Genomic DNA, 23,329 nt, shown 5'->3' with positions numbered 1-23,329 from the left:
TCTGGTATAAATGATGCACACAATGCTGAAACATGAAAGTCAGTGAGAGAGCATACAATATTCAGGAGCTGTAGAAAGCGGTGTGTGTGAGTGTGTAATGAGTGTATTAGTATGTGTAAGAAAACTTTGGGTGCAGTGCGGAGAGGTAGAGATAGATAGGTAGACAGAGAGATAACGAGAGAATGGTGAAAATGAGGGAAGAAGTTTAGTTAATAGACTTTTGGTCGGACTGTCATGTATAGTCTCACACAGAATCTGCACCTGTTGAATTCCAAAGAGAATTTACATAGAATTTACACTCCTGTCGTTTATAGAACCATCATGTTCTTTAAACATTTATGCAAAAACAGGTAATTACTTTTGTACAATTTCAATCTTTCACAGTTTCTTTTTAAGAATTTTACACTTGTTTATTTTGTTAAAATGATATTAAAATGTGCAGTGTTATTCCAAAAATTCTTGTCTGTAAAGCTTACTTTTCATGAGTCTGTTTTTAATGGTTAAAATCAAGTTCTGCCTAAATCTCAAGTTACAGAAGTAAATGAATTGCTGATTCTGAAGCTGCTGAGGCTGCATATTTGGGGGTTTGAGGCTCTTGACCCATCTAAATAAGGCCTGAAACCCACGAACCCTTTAAATATGTCTCAGCAGGGGTGTCGGGTAGTTCAGATTAAAAAAAAAAAAACAGTTGATAAAACACAAAAAACTTTTGTCAATTTATTATAGATTATAGATCACAAATGTTACACAATATGTAGTTTTTTGTTTTAAAAAAGGTCTGCGATGTAAACAGGCCATACCTTTTTTTTTCTAAATGCAGGTTATTAATGAATGATTCAATGATTTTTTTTTTTTACTTTTCTGAATTTTTTCATTTTCTTTTCTTTTCTTTTAAATAATTTATTTTGTTCGTACATACATCACAATATAGAAGGAAAGATATATCACTACCTGTGTTACATTGTGATATTTGACATCTGTCTTATCTTTGAAATCAGCGTAGAGAGTGTGAAACCAGCATGCAGAAGATTCAAAACTGCAGAGACAGCAAAATAGCCTTTTTTCCACAATATCATCTCATACTTGCCTCAGAGGCTCTGGACTTGTACATAACTGAGTCCTCAGCCAGGCGTTCAGCTGTGATCTGTTGTGTTTTATTAGCTGTAATTGCAGTAAGTGTTGGCTAGTCGTGTCCATCGTGTGTTTCCACGAAGGTCAGCATCGTGGAAAGGAAATGATACACTATAGAGCTCTCTTACGCACAAAGTTGCTGGGATTTTCCGCCACTTTACTAGTGCAATGGATGAGTTTGCACACACATACACACACGTACATACACACGAAGTCACTGTTCTATACGTGGAATCAACCCCCTGAGCTCCTCTAATGAACGGGGTTGCACTACACTTGTTGTTAATTGCTCATGAATGAATGAAGACATTGATTTGATGCTCAACAGAAAGCATGTAGGCTGTCTAAACTATTCCTACGTCTAGCCTGATATACACAGTTCAAGTGGATATATTCGCTGCAGTTCTTCTGTAAGAGTTTCTTTGCAGCAGCATATTTCTTTTCTGCCTGTCCTTTTCAGTAGAAGCTATAATTGCCATTTCAGAACTTTTTATTTTGATTATTGATCGTTCTCGTGTGTGTCTGGCACCTGCCTCTGATGAGTGTTCATTTGTCTTTCACCTTTACCAGATGTCAAAGAAGTTTCTTTAACATACTAATACTAATACTAATACACATTTGTGTTTCTTGAAATATTATATTAAAACACACTCTGTTTTCCTCTAGCAGTGTTCTGCAGTAGATGTGCATGTATCAAAGGAAAATTTAAATTTTTGTAATTTTTCTGAACATACAGATTTTAAGTTATCTATTTTATTTACCTTCTGTTGTAGAAATCACATTTTTGTTTTAATAAAAAAAAAACACAATTAATTTGTCTTGCTAAGGATAATTTTAATAGCTAGCATTTTATGTATCCTATATTTTATATATTTTTTTTATGCACAGTTTGACAAAATCACAGCATAATTGGATATGACAAGCAATAAAATATTCCATATCTTAATTTTTTCTTTATCATGCCATATTTTATACCTAAAATGCTTAACTTACACGGTTATTCTTTGTAACCAAGACAGTTGACAGCAGTAATAACAATCCTTTTGTGTAAAAATTAAATTTTTACAGGTTTGAAATCACAGTATTTATTAAAATATTTATTATTAAAGTTTTATTAAAGTTCAGTCATTATTATTACTCATTTGATTTAAATAATTTAGATAATCCGTTTATTTAAATTTGTTTATTATTAAGAAAGTTTGTGTTTATTCAACTTAAAGTTATTGCGTACAGAAAATAGTAAGCAATATTTTTATAGAATTTTGTTAATGTTAATGATTTATACTAATATAATATAAATTCTATAATAATGAAAATATTTTATTTTAGTTATTTTAAACTACTTTTCAAAGGATGAAGTAAATTTTCCCTGATCGTTTTAATGTGACCTTCGTAAAATAAAAAGCAGAGAAAAAAGTTCACATTTTTTCAGTCTCAATAAAAATAAGGTGACATAAAAGTGCCTGTCATTGGAGTATAACCTATAGCTAAATATTTTATGAAGCATGTTGAGACTATTTTGAAAATGTTACGGCAGAGAGGAAGAAGGTGGAAATAAATAGGAAAAATGAGAGAAGCTTCAGTGTTCCTTTAGGGACTGTGATTTAGACAGTGAGAGACCGAGGGGGTGAAAGAGTGGGAGAACGAGGCCGATTTTGACAGTGTGAGGCAGATTGCAAAAGATAGAGTGAGAAGGGCTTGAATGAGGAGCGGGAAATGATTTTAGACAGCGAGAGACAAAGTGGGAGAGAGTGAGAAAAGGAGAGAGAGATGAATGAGAAGAGTGAGGTGCATGAGACGGTGAGAGACAAAGTGATAGAGAGCGAGCTGAATGAGAAAGCAGGGGGTAGACTGAGAGAGTGGGAGAGAGACAGAATGGTACGGCTGTTGGAAAAGCTTCTCTCCGCTCAGACAGATCCTCTTCACACCGTCTGCAGTGTGGGCCCTGGAGGGGAGACGCAGCACAACTCTCACTCTCTGTGACGCCTGCTTGTAAAGACAGATTTAGCAGGGGAGGCTGCACAGGAAGTTCTCATCTGAGATCAGTCCTGAGACCCCAGAGGCTTGTTTTGGAACTGGTGCATGTAGATCCTCAAGTGGGGAGGAATCGGTAACAATTTTCTCTCTTAATGTTTCTTCGCATTTTGAATTTGGAAACTCATTCGACAGCATAAACAGGATAATGTGGTCCAAAAGCCTGCGACCACTTTGAAAGTGTGTGATTTAACACTTGAAATGTTTTAAAAGAAACACCGATACAAAGAAAAACAATAGATTTGAGAAGAAAATACTCAAGACGTCATGGGCTAATTGAGATTGCGTGAGAGCATGATGAACGCATTAACATGCTTCATGCCTCGTAGTCTCTGGATTAGTGTGAAGAACAGAGCAATTGTGATTCTAGAAACAAAGAATGACTGCATCTTCATTGTGGATCCTATATATATATATATATATATATATATATATATATTAATACCTTACTGTCTTTACAACACACTAATAATCACTATCTTAAACACTTATTATATTGTAACACTTAAAAATCTTTAAATCAACAATCTTTTCTCATTAATTCATAAATTCAGTGTATGCATAGTCATAAATTATGGATAGATTCACTTGTAGCATCAAAAACGAATGATTTTTTATATATTTAGATCAAGTGAATAGATTTATAGAGTGTTTTGTATTTGTGTGTGTGTGTGTGTGTGTGTGTGTGTATTTATGTGTGTGTGTGTGTATGTATGTGTAAATATATATAAGTAACACATTGAATTAAGCATGTAGATTTGAAGTAGAAAAACTTCATACTCCAGTAATTCTTGTTTTATTTACAACTTTGAAAAATAAAAGACAGTGTAGCTAATCCTATTGTTTGTGAATTTCCTGTTTTTCTTATCCACAGCTGCAGTTAAATCAGTGTCTTTTCTAATGTTTATGGAAAGGCGCAACTGTAAATCAGAGTCATTGTTTGGTCTTAAAAGATTAAGTCTTAAAAGCAATTTATTCAAATTGGCTCAATTAAATGAATCATTGTAATTCAAACCTTGGTTTGGTTTTTTAAAGTGGTGAATAGAAAGAAACCTGCTTTTCTCTTTTATTCTGGAACACAGTCAGAGCAGCCGTGACATGCTCTCATGGGGATCAGACAATGAATGTGCACGCCTGTGAGATTTTGATTTCAGCCAGCTTCGCCACTGCAGTTGTATGAATGTATTAATAATAATGATCCATTCCTGTGACGGCAGATATCTTTGTATGTGTGAGGGAAGGCTAGTTCGAACACTGTTTTTCTTTTGCTCTCTACTGGAACATACTTGAGAATTAAAAAGATGATGTTATTTATTAAAGATGTCTTTCACATGACCACAGATGCTCTTTTAGTGATAGGTCACCCAAAATATTTAAAGGGGTCATATGATGCTTTTTTAAAGATCATTATTTGGTGTATTTGGTGTAATAGAATATGTTGGCATGCTTTAATGTTCAAAAAACACATTATTTTTCAAATACTGCACATTATTGTAGGTCCTCTATGCCCCGCCTCTCTCAAACGCGTCCCCTCTCTACAAAGTCCCTCCTTCCCACAAGAGCAGTCTGCTCTGATTGGCCAACTGACCCAGTGCATTGTGATTGGCTGATCACCGCAAGCACATGTCGGAAATGTAACGGCCCCTGTCCATATCGCAAGCTTCATCTTTTTTAAATTAATGTAAAGACAGTTAATAATTTCATTAGTTTTACAATCAGTTCAGGCCTGAAAGGGCTGTGACAGACACAGTGATGAAGCTCGTATGTGTTTGCAATACACAAGCCACGGACGGTTAAGACATCTGACTCCACTGTGTGACCCTGTCTCTCTCTCTCTCTCACACACACACGACATGCAGAACTCTGCATTTGAACATTCAATAGCAAATACTTAAACTGATAACAAAACATACTTCCACTAGCTGATTCAGAAGAACCAGATTGTCATAACAAAGTCAAAATAACCTCCTGTCCTAGGTTCGTAAACGGTCATACATAAAATGTGTTGCTGTTCTGTTGTAAGTAATCTTAAAGATCTTTAATCGCATCATTATGACCCCTTTAAATTCTGCCAATATATACTGAACCTCATGTCGTTCCAAATATTGTTTTTTTCACAGAAGTATTTATGAATTAATGAATATTGTATGGGCAAAACCTTTTTCAAAATATTTAATTTTTTGTATACGGGTGGGGGGGGGGGATCAGTACTGATCACAGATACACAAATACAGATCTGGAAAAAACTTAATTAAAATTTTTAGGTGGTCTATACCTTTAAGAGACATTGGTCCTACGTTTGTATGACTGGTATTAATATCTGCATCTGTTGACCTGATCCACAGTCAGGGCAGATTAGCATTTACATTACAAATCCAATATGGTCACATGCATTTCCAATGTGCATTTACTGTGATCAATCGCTATACGTCTGTGATGCAATCACCAATAATACATTAATGCCAGGTGTAAAGGGAGCCATATCGTCCCACTGCAATCAGCCCCGTGTCATCCTAGCAAATTACTAGTGAGTTTATGATCATTTAGTCACTGAGAGGATGATGCCAGACCCCGACAGAGAGACTGAGAGAGCGGCGGGAAGCGAGAACTAGCGAAGGAGCTGTGTGGGAATAATCCACTCCCACACATCAGCGTGAAGAGTCTCTGTGCATCTGGATGGGTGTGTGTGTGTAATTGGTTTTCTGCTACAGAGACGAGCATTAGCATGTTCCACCAGGCAGGTTGCAGCCAACTGCGTCATGCCTGGCTCTCTGGAGTCAATGGCCTCGGGAATAAAAAACATGCACACATGGCGGCTGGGCACCAATTAACATCTCTTTTTTCCCCTGTGTGTCGTCTTTAACTCTCTCTGTTATGTCTCTCTCCGCTTTTGTTTTGCCATTACTCTGCATATGCAAAGGTGTTTGGCTTTTGGGATAGAGTAGGATGACGTTCACTACCGTTTAGAAGTTTGGGGCCGGTAAGATTTTCTCTTATGCTTACCAAGGCTGTTGTTATTTGATCAAAAATACAGTAAAAACAGTAATATTGTTAAATATTATTATGATTTAAAATAACTTATCTAGGCTATTGTAATATGTTTAAAATGTTATTTTATTCCTGTGATGGCAAAGCAGAATTTTTAACAGCCAATTATGCTGTTTTTCAGGGTCACATGACCCTTAAACAAATCTGAAATTCAAATATGCTGATTGGGTGCTCAAGAAACATTTCTTATTGATGTTAAAATCACTTATCCTGCTTAATATTTAGTATTTTTGTAAACCATAATACATTTTGTCAACAATATAGCACATAAATTTATTTCAAGTACACTGTAATTGTCTTTACTGTCAATTTTGATCAATTTAATGCATCCTTGTTGAATAAAAGTAAAAAATGACATAAAAATCTGAGTTTTGAAATGTAGTGTATACACTAAAAACTGATTTGGAAAATAAGAGAAAAGGGAACAGAAGGGGAAATGGAAACCTAGCAGGTTCTTTTGACTTTGGCCACACTATCATCCACCTAGCAATGGCTTAGAAACTGCATGGAAACACATAAAAAACACCCAGAACATTTGCCACCAAATATCAGTGAGATTTGCACAAATACCACGCAGAGTTTCTTTAATAAATGTAAAAGCCTTTTGACAGACCAACACAAGAGACATTAAGCTGGACTCATGAATTAGACTAAATAGAGAGAGTGAGATAGTAGTGAAAGGAGAGAAGGGAGGCCATCTGTTCCAGTTTGTGCAGATCGGCGTGGAGTGGAACACAGCAGGATCATGTCCTCAAAACACACTGAGAACGTTAGAGAGGCAAAAAGAGTCCGAACGTGAAAACAAACCTCATCTGACCTGTAGTGTTGACGTCCACAGAATCTGTCCATTCTGACAAGTGCTTAACATCAAACCTAAAAAATATCATGTCTCTTGCTTTCTTCTTTCTGCCCTCTGTTAATTGTTTCCTTGTCCCTCTCTACTTTATTATCTTTTATTAAAAGCAATTTTAAATAGTTGTCAACACAAACAAACTAAAGTGGTCCTCACACAAGGGCCATTCGCCCTTTTTCGGTTCATTTCAGAGTGTTTTTAATGCAGTGATTAATGGAATATTATTCATTAGTGGCCTTGAGTGAAAATCAAAGGTTTTTTTTTTTTTTTTTTTGTAGTTTTATTTAAAGCGGATGTCATGCCGAGTCAACCAATTATGAAATAGCATAAACATTAGTACATATGATCTGGTACATCTTTGGCATTTGTGAAATTTATGTTTTTACATATTAACTTCCTACCTAGATGTTATCAAAGTCATGCTGATTATAAACGGCATTTCTTCTGTTCCATTCCATACCGAAAATACCAATAAAAGCTTATCATTCTAATCTAATATGTGCTTGATTACCCAGTATTTTTATTTTTTTTTTGCTCATGGACTTCACTCAAAAATTTCCTCTGAGAAACTTCCTCCATCCTTAATTTCGTGCTGCACAGGAAATTGCAGTGGTTACCAAAGCTAAATTTGAAAGGAGTCATGCATAGAGGGTACCATGTGGTTAGCTTAGCAACATGATAATGATAGAATCTGTTGAAATAAATTGTAATTTTAATCAGCTGCATTGATTGCTATTTTTGTCGCTGGCTTCAGTCACTTCTGAGGTTTTAGTTCAGGTAGAAAGCTGTGTAAAAAGTCCTATATAAAAGCTCAACAAAAATGTTTTATTTCTTTTGGCTCCATCAGGCCAGTGGTTCAGATTTTTACTTGCCCTAGATGGCAACATTTTTCTTTCCCTAGTTTTTCAACATTTTGCCAATGCTATTCCTATTCACTCATAAAAACAAAAGGTTCCAAAAGGAGGTTTTCACAGTGATGCCATAGAATAACCATTTTTGGTTTCCCACAGAACCTTTCAGCGAACAGATTTTCTTAGTGTGAAGAACATATTAAAAATCTAAAGAACATTTCTCCACAGTGGAAATGTTCCATGTTAAAGGCTCTTCATGGAACTATAGATGCCAGAATCTTTGCTTTTAAGAATGTTGTTGAACTCTGCAGTGTAGAGCTTATAAAGAGCATAGAAGTTCGTCAGATAGATCAGGGTTCTTAATATTATAATGTTGGAAGTGATTGCATTCTAATAAGTCATTTTCTCACTTTCTCCTCTAGCTGGAACAGAAGCAGGTGACGCCACCGTTCAAACCTCAGATCACAGACGACTACGGTTTAGATAACTTTGACACGCAGTTCACCAACGAACCCGTGCAGCTAACACCAGACGACGAGTAAGTATTGAGAAATGTGATCCTTTCATTACCACAGATGATCAGTAAAGATCTCTGACGAAAGAATCACTCCACCTGTTTTCCAACGACCTGATCAGTTGCTAAAAACCGCTAATACGACTTGTCTCGTGGTGCTTGGTAAAATGTGTCCAGATTTGAATTATGAAAAGACAAACTGGCATCTCCTTGCACACTGTAACATCTTCCAAGTGTTTAAATTGAAATTAAAGTCAGTCGTCACTTCTGCGGAATCCATCTCGAGAGCGATTATGTAATAATTTAACGACTTCAAAGTTACATGACTGCACCAGCTGAAGATTTAGGCGTTTAATAACGGGGGTTTCCACTCAGCTTGATTCTCCTGGTCAGGGTGGTGAGGTTTACGTCTAAGATTCCCCTTCAGAAGCGAGAGCGAGATGAAGCGAAATGGTTTACCCATCTGGAGGCTATCGTCAAGAGGTGGTGATGTCATATGGAAACATCCCCTCTGGAGTTTCTGATTGCTTTACAGTATGAGGTGCACCGAAAAGGGCCGCATTGAAAGGGAGGACAAAGAACAGCTCTTAAACGGTGAAAACCTGATGCCGAGAGGCATTAAAACCCAGAGATTCATGTGGAAACTGGCTTTAATCAGTGTGAAGTGAGTTTCTAGGGGGGCTTTTATGCATTCAAGTCTTTTCTTTGCTCGCTCATTCATAAACTCGGTCCTTTTGAATACCGCAGTGATTAACACAAGTGCTAAAATAAGAGAGCTAGTCAACTCAATGCAGAAAATGTGCATTTATTTGATGGCGGAGGATTGAATACATTTGGGTCAGTTGTTGAGGTCTCGCACCCATTTCTCTCAAGAGATTCTTCGGACATTCCAGTCATTCTGTGTGGAGAACAATCATGCCGGGCTTTGAGACGTATTGTTCTGTAGAGGTGCATTGCTCTGGAGAGGGACTCCAGTCTTCACAATGACTTTTATATTCCGGCTGAATTTGTTATTCTGATTTGATCCTTAGAGACAGGCAATCCTTAAGCTTCTAAAAAAGAATTCCTGTTTTCAATTTACATTAAATGGAGCTCCAAAAATGCAGCTCCGAAAGAGGACGGTATCTTTGATTAACGGTGTGATTTGGTACCATGACTGAAATGGATTTCGTTATCGGCAAAATCTGAGAGATATGCATTTAAAATGTACAATTCCATTCAGTCGAACTGGATTGGATCTGTCTATCATTCTATATCTATCGATCTATCTATCTATCTATATCTATCTATCTATCTGTCGTTCTGTCATTTTATCATTCTTTCGTTCCATCCATTCTACTTTTCCGTCCATCCATCCATTCTGCATCCTGTTTTCTACCTTAATTCAAATTTACGAATGAGGTCATCCAGTATCTTGAGGTGATTTGCTATTTTCACTCTCCACGAGAAACTCAAGATGCACTTCACTGAACTATGAACACTAACTGTTGAGAAATACAATCATTGCAGTCTTTAAGCCAATTGAAGTCAATATGTCGGTAAACCTGTCACTCATAATTAGCAGAACGCAAGTGGGCTGCAGTCAGATGAACTGACAGACAGTAATCTATAGAGCCACGGCGGGTTCTTAGTTCAATACGAGATTTTCCAAGCAGGCTTCAAAGGAACGCAACAGCCAGACACTTCAAAAGCAGAGCGAGCTCTGGAAAAGCCTGACGTCCCACACGGTGGAGGAGAGGAGGAGGGGGAGGAAGTGATGGAAGCCTTTTTTGTTTGACGGATCTGGCAGACGAAAAAAGAGGGTGGGGGGTGAAATCCTTCCTTGTAAGAGATTTAGTCTTTTGGATTAAAGGAAAGTGCGTCCAGAGTGGGATGTGTCTCAGAGCGCAGCGGAAAAGGATGAACTGGAATCCATTGCGACTAGAGACACGATTCCCTTTTTTTTTTACATGCTCACACAAACAGCTTATAAAGGAAATTGGATTCCCAATGCATTACTACCTAGCTTTGTTTTACACAAAGTACGCTACCGGTCAAAAGTTTAAGGTCAGTAAGATCGTTCGAAAACATTGAAAATGTCACAAAATATTTCTTTTTCAAATAATGCTGTTGTTTTGAACAAATGTTCCACAAAAATATAAAAAAGCACTAATGTTTTAAACACAAAATCAACATATCAGAAGGATTTCTGAAGGATCATGTGAAGACTGGAGTAATGGCTGCTGAAAATTTAGCTTTGCCTTCACAGGAATAAATAACATTTTTAAAATATATTCAAATGAAAAGGTTACTTTAAATTGTAGTACTATTTCCGAATATTACTGCATTTTTGATAAATCTTCCCGACAACCTTTTCTAGTGTTTTTTATTTGCCCATAATAAGTATATTTTCTACACATACATTTCAATTAAAGCCATTCCCTTTCATAACAAATGTTTGCATTACTAATCTTGAAAGGAAAGGAAATGCTGGTAGTGTTAGATGTGTTATAGGTGGACTTTAAAAATGTTAACATTGTACCAAAGCTTGCTTGCTTTTTGTCTTTCAAATCAGTTCCACCATGTAATTCTTTTCTGAAGAAACATTTGTGCTGTAAAGAGGCTTGTTTATTTTGGTCAGCGCCCAGAATGTCCGTCTTTCAGTGTTTCTTCCTCTGCGGCATCACACATTTCCCCCCTGCTCTCCCTTTGAAACCTGAGCCTGATATTACGGCATAGAGGTGTCATTCATGTTATTTTAGGTTTCACTCTTGCTGGAGGCATTTTGACCCCACACACACCCACATACAGTCAAGTGGCCCTTCTGGGGACTGTATTCAAACAGACACAGCACAAACACAATTCGGCACTGATCCCGGATCTGGTGAAATATCAGTTCTTACAGAGCTTGTTATAAAGGAAAATTGTCCTCCACGGACCGCGTTTGACAGAACGTGATAAACGAGTTTTGAATCGGTTCAGCATTACGCCATAGAAGAGGTGGAGCACTGTAGCAGTGTGGTATCCTCAAATGGCTGATAAAATAGATCAATGGATTCCTGAGGTTCTGAAGAGCAAGAGAGGTCTGATTTCAGCAAGAATGTTACCATCTCGGATCACTGCCATTGCAGAAAATAGCCAAGAGGAGAAAGACGCCACTGATTTTCTCAATTGTACTCCAGTGAAATTCTGCCTGCCCCCTCTGTGGTTAACCAGCCTCTCGACGCAGATGAAGAAAGGTTGTTGTTGTTGTTTCTGGTGGTCAGTCTGCATTTACAGATGTGCTCATAAATGTATATTTCCCCTGCAGAATCTGTAAAATATGTGGCCTTTTTGAAAGATAACAAAATAGATGCAATCAAATAAAAATAAATGAAATATGATTACTCCGTACTGCCCTGAAGAAGTACCATACCAGACAAGTATACACCATTTCGTCTTGTTTAATGTTTTTGTTCACCGAGGCTACATTCATTTGATAAAATATACAGTAAAACATCAATATTGTGAAATTTTATTGCAATTGAAAATCGCAATTTATTGTACATATAAATACGCACACATACATGTACATTTTAAAGACAAAATATGAAATATATTACGTATATTTCTTAAATATATACATTTATGTATGTGTATTTATGTAAATATAAACATCAATAGCCATTACTCTAGTCTTCATTACTGACCCATACTTTTAAATATAAGCATGTATTCCTAAAGAAAACACATTTTGTGGGTAAAAAATTTCTTAATTCTTAATAAGTCGATCAAGTAGCGAATGAAAAGAAATATAAAAAATATCAGCTGTATTTTATCAGACTGGAAATAAAAGTTGATTCAAATTGAGCATACTCTTCTTGACAATGTTTGCAACTGTTAGCTGTTTTCGCATTATTGCCTCCTTAAGTTAAATCTCTATATTTAAATAACCATGCCAGTTAAATGAATAAATGTAGATGTGATGCCAGAAACTATTTTTTTTTCTCTCTGCATTGACTTATTAGCACCTAAAAGAAATTCAGTTCATCAAACTACATTCCCTAATTTATGCTTTAAGCCACAGTATGTGACATGTAGGGTTGAATTGTAGCTCTTCTATTAATAATGTTGATTTCTCTCCTCAGGGATGTGATAAAGAGAATAGACCAGTCTGAGTTTGAAGGATTCGAGTACATTAATCCTCTGCTGCTCTCCAATGAAGAAACCGTATGAGGGAAGAACAATCCGGCTGATGTTTCTCTGCCTGCGGCTCCACAAGACTACTACAGCTGAGTTTAACTCAGACTCAGACATGTGTCACAGAGAAGAACTTTTCCTTAAAACTGTGTTCAAGACAAAAAGCAACACTAAGACTTAAAGTTTCGGACCCTGCTTGAGTTATTTTGGGATCACACTGGAAGAAGAAATGACTGGAGGATCTTCAGAAAACAAACTCAGAACGATTCCCCAAATTTCAGCTGTTGATTGTCTTCCTGCTTCCCAGCAACCTCTTTCATTTTCACGCCCATGTTTGTGTGTGCGCGCGCACTGTTGCCTGGGACTAAAGTTGGTTCCTTTAATGTGTGCCTGCGTCCATTAGAGACTACATTTCCCATCAAGCCTAGCTAAATATGACAGTTCTAACTTAATGTGCACTTTTATTTTGTTCCATTTTTTAAATTTTGGGATTCTCTTTAATCTTGTATGAGGCTCATCCTCAAGCAAAACAAGAATGTATAATGTTAAAAAAGTTAAAAAAAAAAATTGTATTATAGTGTAGGTAGTCAATCAAAGAATTTATGATGCCTTCTATGATGCAAAGTGGCACATTTTAATTCATGACCATGATGGTTTCATCCACAGTGGGTAGCTATGCTTTAAACCGCAAGCTTTGAACCACCCATGTTGGTTTTATAGAGTAAATGGAAGATAAAATGTGTTTTTTGAAGAAGTGCCTCAAAGATCCAAAATTCACCATGCTCCAAACTGCTCTGAACTCCACGTTGGATTGGAGTTAGTTGCACCATCCAATGAGAAGATGGGCTGCAGGTGTTATTATTATTATTTACATAACACAAACACACTGATACATACGTAAAAAAAACAAAATTAAAGTTATACACTGAATGATCACAAGCCCACATACAGACCAGCAGAAATATAAGAAACCTAGGTTTACTGGAAAAACGTTCCTCTATTCAAGTTTTTGCGGAAATTATGGTTATGATTGTTAATTAAGAAAGACTTTTTTTGCACAATATTATGTTGCGACCTCAAAACACTTGTATGGTGCATGATTTGTAATACATTTAAAAATTTGCACCAGATGACTGATGCATATGTCTGGTTTTTCCCACACATATGTAAATTTGCTCGGTAGCTCACCCGGTACAGCATTGCACAAGTCACAGTTAAAGAGCTTACAGACTTGTAGAAGCAAGTTAAAAATCACTCACGTTTGCTTCAGTTAGGTTTAGGGTCCGTACGTTATTTTCAAATGCTATAGAGCATTAACCTCACTGGAAATTTCATTTCCGAACCACCACATCACAAAAAAAGCAACCAACATAAAATGCTGCCAGATTTATTAATCTAGTTTAGATAAAACTGAATGCACTTTTAGCCTTTCACACTGAAAGTCAAAAAACAACAAAATATAATTTTGCATAAATGTGGCAATAGGCACGTTTTCTCCAATAAGCCTGGGTTTAATATTACAGTAAAACTCAATACAAGTGCACACTATATTACTAAAATGGCTGCTTCTGTTGTACTCATGTGATCTGTCAATAACGTGCTGTTGAGACCTTGTGGAGAGCGAGAGAACACAAACAAGGGTTTGTACGTGATGTCGCTGGTGTTGTGTGGTGGTAAAATTGTGCAACAGTGATGTGACTGAATCTCAGATGACCTAAACACATGGTGGAACTGTCTTTGCAGTCGCAGTCAGATGCTTACATTGAACCCATTGCAACACTTAATATCAAACACAGTTTGCGGAGAATTCTAATATTTTATCATTCAGTGGCAGGTTGTGTTCGGAATGGAGTTCTAGCCTACTACTGTACTTGTAGAATATACTGTATTCTGTCTACTATTTGTATTAATAGTAGATGAAATGATTGTCAATATTCCACGATAAACACTTTTCAGACATTAGTAAACTACACTGTCACATTACCTTGGGATGTTGCCTATCATCAGCAACTAATGACTATTTGTATTTTAAAATCACTTTTGTGTAAAAACGCTGAGTCTTTACAGTTAGGCAGAATAGTAAGCCAACAAAAAGAGTTGAAATGGAAGGTCAAGTTGTGTGTATTGCATTATGGAATATGTTATTCTGCGCTGTGTATGTCTTGGCAAACGTAGTAGGTCATCTGGGTATCCCATGCATACTGTGCACAGTATACGTACTGCAGAGATCGTGAGGGTAGCATGTTGATAGCCGTACACTCCTACACACAACTAAACTATCACGTCTATTTAAATTCCAGGCCACACTAAAAAGCTCTTAAAAATGAACTTCAAAATCCGTAATTTTCCTTTAAAGAAAAAACAGCCAATCACAGGCTAGCGTGACTGATTAATCCCTCACAGTGATAAGGTATTGTGTTATTAAGCAACTAGATATGTTTTCTATCTTCCATTGCATTTAATCTCCAAGTTTTGGGGTTTTTATTCCCCTCTTTTCCTGAAGAGTGAAGACAACACTCTTAGATGTGAACGCTTTGATGAAATCAGACCTGTGTGAAGAATTCCTGCCATGTTAACAGGATTAATTAGCTGCTTTTGTGTCAGACAGTAGCGAGATTAGCAGACGGCTAAGAACAAAGAACGGCCCGGGAGATAACAAGCGTGACGAACGTAACGATAACGAGGTAGAGAGCAAAGCCACCATGCTTTCAGCTCTCTAATGAAAAGCTGGTACAAAAACAGGCACAACATTTTGAAGAACTCCACTATTTATGAATGATTGTTTGTGACAGGAACTTCAGGTGAATGCAAACTGCGTAGTTTTCCATTCCAGTATAGTTTGACAGGGCCATTGCAACCGCAGGTTTTGAAGGTAAAGGTGGTCCTATACAAAATTTGCTTGATTTTCATTCCTGTACACCAATGATTATTTTTACAAACTGTATGAAAAGCAGGTACTATGGTATATTACAAAGGACCAAGTAATCATCAACTTAATTTTCCACCAGCTTGAGCCAATGTACAGAACCCACGTAAAATGGTGTCAGATTTATGATTGTCCTTTGTTGGGGTTTTATTCATGTTTATATTTGAACTGGAATGAGTTTTGGCATAATTGTAAATATCTGTAATTTAACCCTTCAGATTTTCACAGAAAAGAAAAGAAATAAATCTGTTTCTGCATCATTATAAGAGATATCTGAATCCAGCGTCCAAGCCGCTAGTCTCAAACTTAGAGCCCAAGACTGCAATAAAATACAAGTTCCTGTCCCTGAAAACATTTTAAGCAAGAAATTTCCATTATTTATCAACTTGCCAAATACAAAAGCTGTCGCAAGCTGTTTTCTGCTTTTTTTTCTTTTTTGGTTCTTTCCTTACATTGACTCCAAAGCAAGTGACGCTCTTATCAATGTGCTACAGGGGAATACTTTTATATTTGAAGTGTTTGTTTTATAACTTATTGTAAATGAAAGCTCTAGTAGAGTTTCTGTGGGCTGAGGGTGGGAGAGAGAGATGTGAACATGTCTTTGGGTTTATGAGGTTTAGTCTTAAGCATCTTAGATAACAACTGTAAATCAGTAAATGTTCATTGTACTGACTTTACATTTCCTGTCTCATGATTTCTGGGTGTGGAGAAAAGAAGAAAAAGAAAAGAAAAACACTGGTTTGTGGGAGAGCACTGTCTTTATTGCACAATGCATATTGACCAATCGTATCTTATAAGAAGTATATAAAGGAAAAGTTCACCCAAAAGTGAAAAGGCCATCCAAGTTTGTTTCTTTTATCTCAAAAGATTTGGAGAAGTTTAGCATTACATCACTTACTCACTATTCAGTAAATGGGTGCCGTCAGAGTGAGTGTTTAAACAGCTGATAAAAACATCACAATAATCCGCAAATAATGTGAGTAATACACAAGTTGTGTGTTTGTAATAAGACCACATTTAAGACGTTTTTAATTTCAAACCATGCTACTTATTCATATTATTGCTTTTCCTGAGAAAGGGTAATCTCCTCTGAATCAGGAGAGAAATATGCACCGATCAACACAGTTTGACAGAAGTGGAAACTATCTAAAACAGTTCTAAATAAGTATGTCAATGGGGTTTTGATTTGAGAGGACAACATGGGATGGACTTTTTCACTGGGGGAAGTGTTATTGTGGACTATGGACCAGAAGTGAAGGTTTAAAATTAAAACCGTGTAATGATGGATTTGTTTATTACAAACACGCAGCTTTTTTCACTTGACGAGATTAACTGATGGACTTCAATGATGTGGATTATTGTGATGCTTTTATCAGAAGTTTGGAATCTCATTCTGACGGCACCCATTTACTGCAGAGGATCCATTGATGAGCAATAGATGTATGGCTACATTTATCTGTTTTGATGAAGACACAAATTGATCTACATCTTGGATGGCCTGAGGCAGAGTACATTTTCAGGAAATCTTTTTCCTTTCCAGGTCTTCTGTATAAAGTATATCAATTACAGTGTACAGTAATCAAAACATTAAAGTAGGGCTGCACGATTAATCGCAATTAGTACTAAATATCCATCACCTGCTCTGGAGCGGCAGATGAATCACATTCAGTTATAAACGCGATATTGCGTCGCTTGTCAGCGAACTACGGATCTGTTTATTAAGTGCTGCTCCATTTGAAAACAGGTGATGGATAATTAGTACTAATCACAGAACCAGCTTTACTAAAGAGACATGCATGACAATCGCATGTGATTAATCGCGCAGTGCCACATTAAAGTAATACTTGGCAGGCTCATGAAGGAAAACACAAGTATCTAAAATGATATAACAGAATTTCCTCATTCCATCATCACCAAATAATGTCTTCATTCATCTCTGATAAACATTGTGCAAGATGACCATCACACTGCATTTGGGTGAACCTGAAAAAAAAAAAAAAAAAACATTTTTTAACAATAGTGAGCAACGCAAACACACACAATCCAACATGCAATAACTAAAGAGAAATCCGTGTTCGTTCCAGTAATATGTGGTTTGTAAACCCAAACACACAAGGGTGCTGCAGCAACACCGTTTCTCTCTTGCACAATAAGCAGTTTTGGAAACAAAATAAGATTTTTGAGTCATGATAAGTTATTGATCCCTCACCGTTTCTCAAAAAAAACTATTTAGGAATAATGCACGTTGACGTACGTTTTGGACTGCAGAGATGCTGTTTACAATCCCCTGATTTCACTCAAAAAGCATTTATCTGGAAACGCTTCAATGATTTATGCTTCTCATATCAGATTTTCTCTTAGTATCCAACAATTCTTAACATGCATTTGCTAAAACACCACTGTTAGAATTCATGCACTTTTTCTAGGATTTTCATTGCCTTTTTTAAAAGTATTTTATAGTAGCAGATGCAGTAAAGTGAATAACTCCATTTACATTAGTTACTTGTGCACACAAATAAACCACCAAGGAATAGTTTGTTGTCGTAAGCCATCGGCTAACAAGCACACATAAACTGCAAGGTCACCAGGTCTCAAATTTGACTTTCCTTCCTCCTCCCAAAACGCCACAAATTTTCAGGCGCATTCATATGTTTGTCTTCCCTTTCCCTTCAATACTTATTCCTTTCCTCTCTAATTCCTTTTCCAACCCAGACGGCTTGATGCTTCCCAGCAGCAAACCTTAAAACTCTGTGAATCTACGCGTGCCAACCCACCCTGATACCCTCCATCAAGATTTCCATCTCTTCACCAGTCCTGCCCTCGGAAACTCGCTCTCTATATCTGCCTGTTTCTCTGTCTGTCTTACCCTAGACAAGAGCGTTCATTGTGTCTCTCTCACGGGGCCGCCTGTGTTCTGCAGTCTGGCCAATGTACACACGGCGGGCAGAGAGCGGGCAGGGGCACACGCCAGCCCTGCGATCGCAACAAAGTGCTGCCTTGTTCTGCGAGTTTCGGTGCTGCCCACCACGCCGAAGGAGCACTGCTCTCAGACCTCGCAAAAATCTGGTGACTTTTTGACCCATTTTAATGAATGACCGTCCTTCTTAGAGTTTCTCTTCCTTCTCTCTTAAAGTACACTCACAGTCACTGGGTTTTTAACATAGTGTTTCCTCTTTCTGAGAAGTGCTCCAAAGTTCATGGGCAGAAAGGTTCATAAACAGCCTTTTTGGAGAGTTGGCATTGGGTAAAGATGACAGCAAGGTGAAAATGACACCTATAAAAGCCTTTAGCACTGGTATATGAATTTACAGGATATATAACAGTTCCACTGAGTTTTTTAGTTCAACATTAAGTTTTCAGCTTAAAAAGTATATGATTCTGCAAAGAAAATGTTACACTTTACAATGTAGTTCAGTTTGTTTTCATGGATTAAGCATTAAGTATACATGAACTATCACGAACTGACTATATATAACCCCCCCCCCCCCCTTTTATTATTAATGTATAGGTCCAGGTTAATTTCTGTAAGGACGAATACATTTTTATCATTTCAGGTTGTATGAATTAACATTAGATAAAATTAGTTAACATGAACTAACAATGGATGAAAAATAATTCTACAGCCTTTATTAGTCTTAATGTTCATTTCAACATTTACTAATAAAATGTAAAACAAAAAGATGTATTTTTTTTAACATGCTTAATGCACTTTCAACTATGAACTACTACATTTATAGTTACTAACACTGACAAAGATTATTAAATGTTGTAAAAATACAGCTCACTGTAAGTTCATGTTAGTTATTACAGTAACCAATGTTAACAAATAAGATCTTATTTTGTTATGAAATTAACATCCGTTTATGTATTGCATTTTAAATCATGCAGCATTGTAAGAGGTCAACTTTGCCAGATTTAGATCAACTTTACAAAAGTAATTCTATTTAAACAACTCGAATAACAAAAGTCATAATTCTCAAAATGCAGACTGGTTTTTACTTTTTTTTTTGCCATGAAGAAGCAGGGTATTTCCATCTGAAATAATCACTGTACTACCTCATTATTATTTAAGTCCCAGAATTCATGTGTTGTGTAATACTTTGCATACTTCATACTACAAAACAACAAAAACAGCTGCTAAACGTTGCTATGTTCATCAATCAAAATAAAGAATCAAGTGTTCATATAGCATCAAATAAATATAAATCCCATCTGAACTGGATCCTCTGCTCTGCATCTGCAGCGATGACATCACATCCAGGAGTGAGTTACATAAGCGTGGCTGCGATATCCATCTCGCAACGCTCCACCAGCACCCAAGGCGCAAACACTCAAATCCATTGCATTTAGGGAAAATAAAATGTCTTTCTCCAGCAAATGACTAATATTATTTTGGCTGTTTGAAAGAGGTGATAGAATGCATGATTCTATCCACCAACACTTCATCTTACAGCCTAGTGAAGCTGTTTTGCCAAGGGCTTCATGAGAGTGAGCGCATGTATGTTCTGGCTGTACCTAAAGAGCCAGCTAAACATCTCTAGTGCCAAAGCTGATCTCAGTCTTCTACTCTCTGTTGTTGCAGAACATGCATCTACTCTCCAGTGAGAGCAGCTCACATCCCCTGCATCCTCTTCAAAGCACCTCAGACTTCTGAGAAATGAGAACTTCAGTGACGGAGAAAAAAATTACTTTTGTAATACAAGTGTAATTTTATTCACAAGGATTTCTAATTGGATTACTTGCTAAAACTTCTCTGGCCATTCAGCTCCCAAAAGCAATGCCAAAGTGAAGAATGTTGGGATATTGTAGATTTTATGCATTGGTTTTTTTGAGGCAGTCACGCAATGTGTCATTTTGGGTTGTTCGATTATTACATGCTATTGATGTTGTTAGCATCTTTGGTTCTGCATTGAGAAATCAATCAACTTTGAGGATTTTTTGACCTATTTATATGAAATGTTGACTCACCCTGCAGGAAATGGCATCAGACACATTGGGCAGCACTCCAGTCCTGATCCAGCTCCTTCTGTTCCTGATGTTGTTCCCAGTCCTGATCCAGATGCTGCTCTAGATCCTTCTGCTTCAGATGTTGTCCCCAATCCTGATCCAGATGCTGCTCTAGATCCTTCTGTTCCAGATGTTGTTTCCAGTCCTGTTCCAGATGCTGCTCTAGATCCTTCTGCTCCTGATTTTGTTCCCAGTCCTGTTCCCGTTGCTGTTCCGGATCCTTCTGCTATTAATTTTGTTCCCAGTCCTGATCCAGATGCTGCTCCAGATTCTTTTGTCGCTGATTTTTGCCCCAAATTCAATCCAGATTTTGTACCCTGCCCCAATCCAGATCCACTTTCTCTTGAATTTGTTCCCAGCCCTGATTCAAATCCTCCTAGCCCTGATTTTGCTCTCTGCCCTGATCCAGATCCACTTGCTCTGAGTTTTGTTCCCATGCTTGAAACTGCTTCAGATATTGTTCTTAGTCGTGATCCAGATCCACCTGCACCTGTGTTTACCCCCTTCCCTGGTCCAGATTCTACATCTAATCCCACTCCAGATTTTGCTCCCAGCACTAATCCAGATCCTCTTACTCCTGATTTTGCTCGCTGACCTGCTCCATACCCTCCTGTTCCAGATTTTGCTTTCTGCCCTGATCCAGATCCACTTGATCCTTGTTTTGTTCCCATGCCTGATACCGATCCTTCTGCTTCAGATACTGTTCTTAACCATGATCCAGATCCGCCTGCACCTGTTTTTACCCCCTTCCCTGCTCCAGATTGCACATCCAATCCTGCTCCAGATCCTTTTGTGACTTTCCCCACTTGGTCAAATTTGTCACTCTGTCCGTCTGACAATTCATGACCCTCAACCCAATTGTCTTCTAGGTGGCGCTGCTGAGCAGTTTGTATGTCACATACTGACCCACTCTCTTGATCAGGTGAAGATGCATGATTCTCTTGATCAGCGATGGCTGGTGGACTACATTCTCCCATGCTCTCTGCTGCTGGAGGTTGCGAGGGGTTCTTGACCACATTCACTGGTTGTGGGTTGTTGAGGAAAGATGGAGCGGGCAAATTCAGAGGGGGATTAACATCTTCATCTGCACTGTACCACCTCCAATCACTTATTTTTTGTACAGTTTTCTGAAGAAATTGAGATTAAATCACACTGTATTATACAAATTATCAAATTAAATTAGACACTTCCTTTAGTAACATAATATACACATTTTACACACATTTTGCATACCAGCTTTGTTAGAGGTTCTGAAGAACAGCCTAATAAAAGTAATGACAGCAAACACATCTAAACCCAAACTGACATGTGACAGAGAGACCATTATATCTGTACATATATATGACAATCTTTTTATTTTTTTTAACATTGTAGAATTTTTTAAACGATAAATGCTAAGGAAATTATGTTTATTTGGCACTTTAAAGGTAACAAACTATTACACAGAATTACTATAGAAATAAAATTAAAAAGGTCAGTGACAGGAGGTGCTTATTTATCTTTAGAAATGTTAAATGTTTGTCACCCTCAGGAGATTAAACTACATATTATATATTTTATATGGAAAAACTGAGTATAAGCTCGGTTTTTGTTATAGTTTTTAATAAACCTAATACCAAAAGGTATAATTTTAAATGTAATTTATACTAAATATTTGTTTTCCATAAAATACAATTTAAAATGAAAATTCTATTTTGTGTCCATACTTTATGACTTTAACTGTTTGGGATTTGTACTTCAAATCTAATTTGTGTTGTTTTTAAGTAATGAGACACCAAAGTGAACCCATTTCATGCAAAATGTCATTTATTAAATAAACATGTTTCCCAGGACAACACACCACAGCCTTGTTGCCAATTCTGGAAAGTACAATTCAGTTCTGTCCATCCTCTCATCTCCATGGAAAATAACATCGAGCTTACTTTTCCCATGTACAGAGGAAAATCTGAGATTCAAGGTCTCAGAGTTAGAGGGTGGGTCCTGCTTTTAAAGACAGTGATTTATTATTGGTAATTCGTAAGTGACATTTTTGTGAAGGGAATGAAGTGTTTAGTATGTGACGGTGATAAGGTCATCTCTAGACCTTACAGTGTCGATTTGCATCTAACATCCATTTCAGGACAAAATGCAGGAATTATTCATACTATATGAAATAGGGTCAGGCAATATCATGAGACTCAATACTACAATGTATATTAAATACTGCATGTTGAACTACTCCAAACAGATCTATAAACACAGAGCCCCTCCTTCTTCCATGATAACTATTGATGATAAGGTGATGTATTACCGTGGATGAGGGTGGGGGGAGCTGTGGAATACATTCTTCCTGATCAGACTGCAGGGCTGGGCAAAAAGCTCTCAAGGTAAGAGCCCAGAGTCTCTCCACATCACTTAATTCAGAACTCTCCCACCATCTCGCCCTGCAAGATTCAACAGAAAATACTATTACGTCAAAATATGTTATAGAAATGTATATTATTATATAATATTATATTATGAAGAGAGCTTCATTCGTTGAGTATTAATTGCCGTGACATTAGACTTCGTAACGTACCTGCCTGTAGATGTTTTGCTGCAGCTGCTGTCCTGTTCTGCACTTAGACTGCCATTTGACTTTTTGATCGTCGTCTGCTGCTCGCATTTACTCTCCTCTATCGCTGACTTCTTCCTCTTTAGTTTAGACATCGCAGTCATTCGGTTGTAAACACACTGCACCTCCAACAAAGGCACATGGCTTATCCAAACGATGAAAAAACTACGCGGGAGTTTCTTTGAACTACTTCCGTGTTTGGTCACAAAAGTGT

The 23,329-nt window shown here is 37.2% G+C and overlaps 2 protein-coding genes across 6 annotated transcripts in view; one reads left to right on the top strand and one right to left on the bottom strand.

Annotated features, from left to right (window-relative positions):
- The window catches only part of LOC113107093 (protein kinase C zeta type-like), a 94,757-nt gene extending 78,565 nt beyond the window's left edge, over positions 1–16,192 (top strand). For all 4 annotated transcript variants that reach the window (XM_026269298.1, XM_026269301.1, XM_026269300.1 and 1 more), the window contains 2 exons: positions 8,340–8,455; positions 12,538–16,192. In XM_026269298.1, the coding sequence (XP_026125083.1) occupies positions 8,340–8,455; positions 12,538–12,625 (204 nt within the window). In that variant the 3' untranslated portion in view covers positions 12,626–16,192. The remainder of the gene's footprint in view (positions 1–8,339; positions 8,456–12,537) is intronic.
- On the bottom strand, positions 15,938–23,329 carry LOC113107094 (putative per-hexamer repeat protein 5). 2 transcript variants are annotated; one of them, XM_026269303.1, is made up of 4 exons: positions 23,084–23,329; positions 22,813–22,945; positions 20,484–21,649; positions 15,938–17,498 (listed from the first exon to the last, which is right to left on the bottom strand). In XM_026269303.1, exons 1-4 carry the CDS (start codon positions 23,164–23,166, stop codon positions 17,426–17,428), a joined length of 1,455 nt encoding a protein of 484 aa, XP_026125088.1. In that variant the 5' UTR covers positions 23,167–23,329; the 3' UTR covers positions 15,938–17,425. The 2 variants fall into 2 exon arrangements, with proteins under 2 accessions (XP_026125088.1, XP_026125087.1); XM_026269302.1 differs by having other exon boundaries at positions 23,080–23,328.

This window comes from Carassius auratus, chromosome 8 (genome assembly GCF_003368295.1).
Source record: "Carassius auratus strain Wakin chromosome 8, ASM336829v1, whole genome shotgun sequence".
In the NCBI taxonomy this organism is placed as follows: domain Eukaryota; kingdom Metazoa; phylum Chordata; class Actinopteri; order Cypriniformes; family Cyprinidae; genus Carassius; species Carassius auratus.
Note: the sequence above shows the minus strand (reverse complement) of the source record. Positions and strands in the feature narration are given on the sequence as shown.

Coding starts and splice junctions, on each gene's coding strand:
- LOC113107094 (XM_026269302.1), bottom strand. CDS start 23,219: ATGACTGCGATGTCTAAACTAAAGAGGAAGAAGTCAGCGATAGAGGAG. Junction 22,946..23,079: donor AGCAAAACATCTACAGGCAG/GTACGTTACGAA, acceptor TGAATCTTGCAG/GGCGAGATGGTGGGAGAGTT. Junction 21,650..22,812: donor TCCCCCCACCCTCATCCACG/GTAATACATCAC, acceptor CAATTTCTTCAG/AAAACTGTACAAAAAATAAG.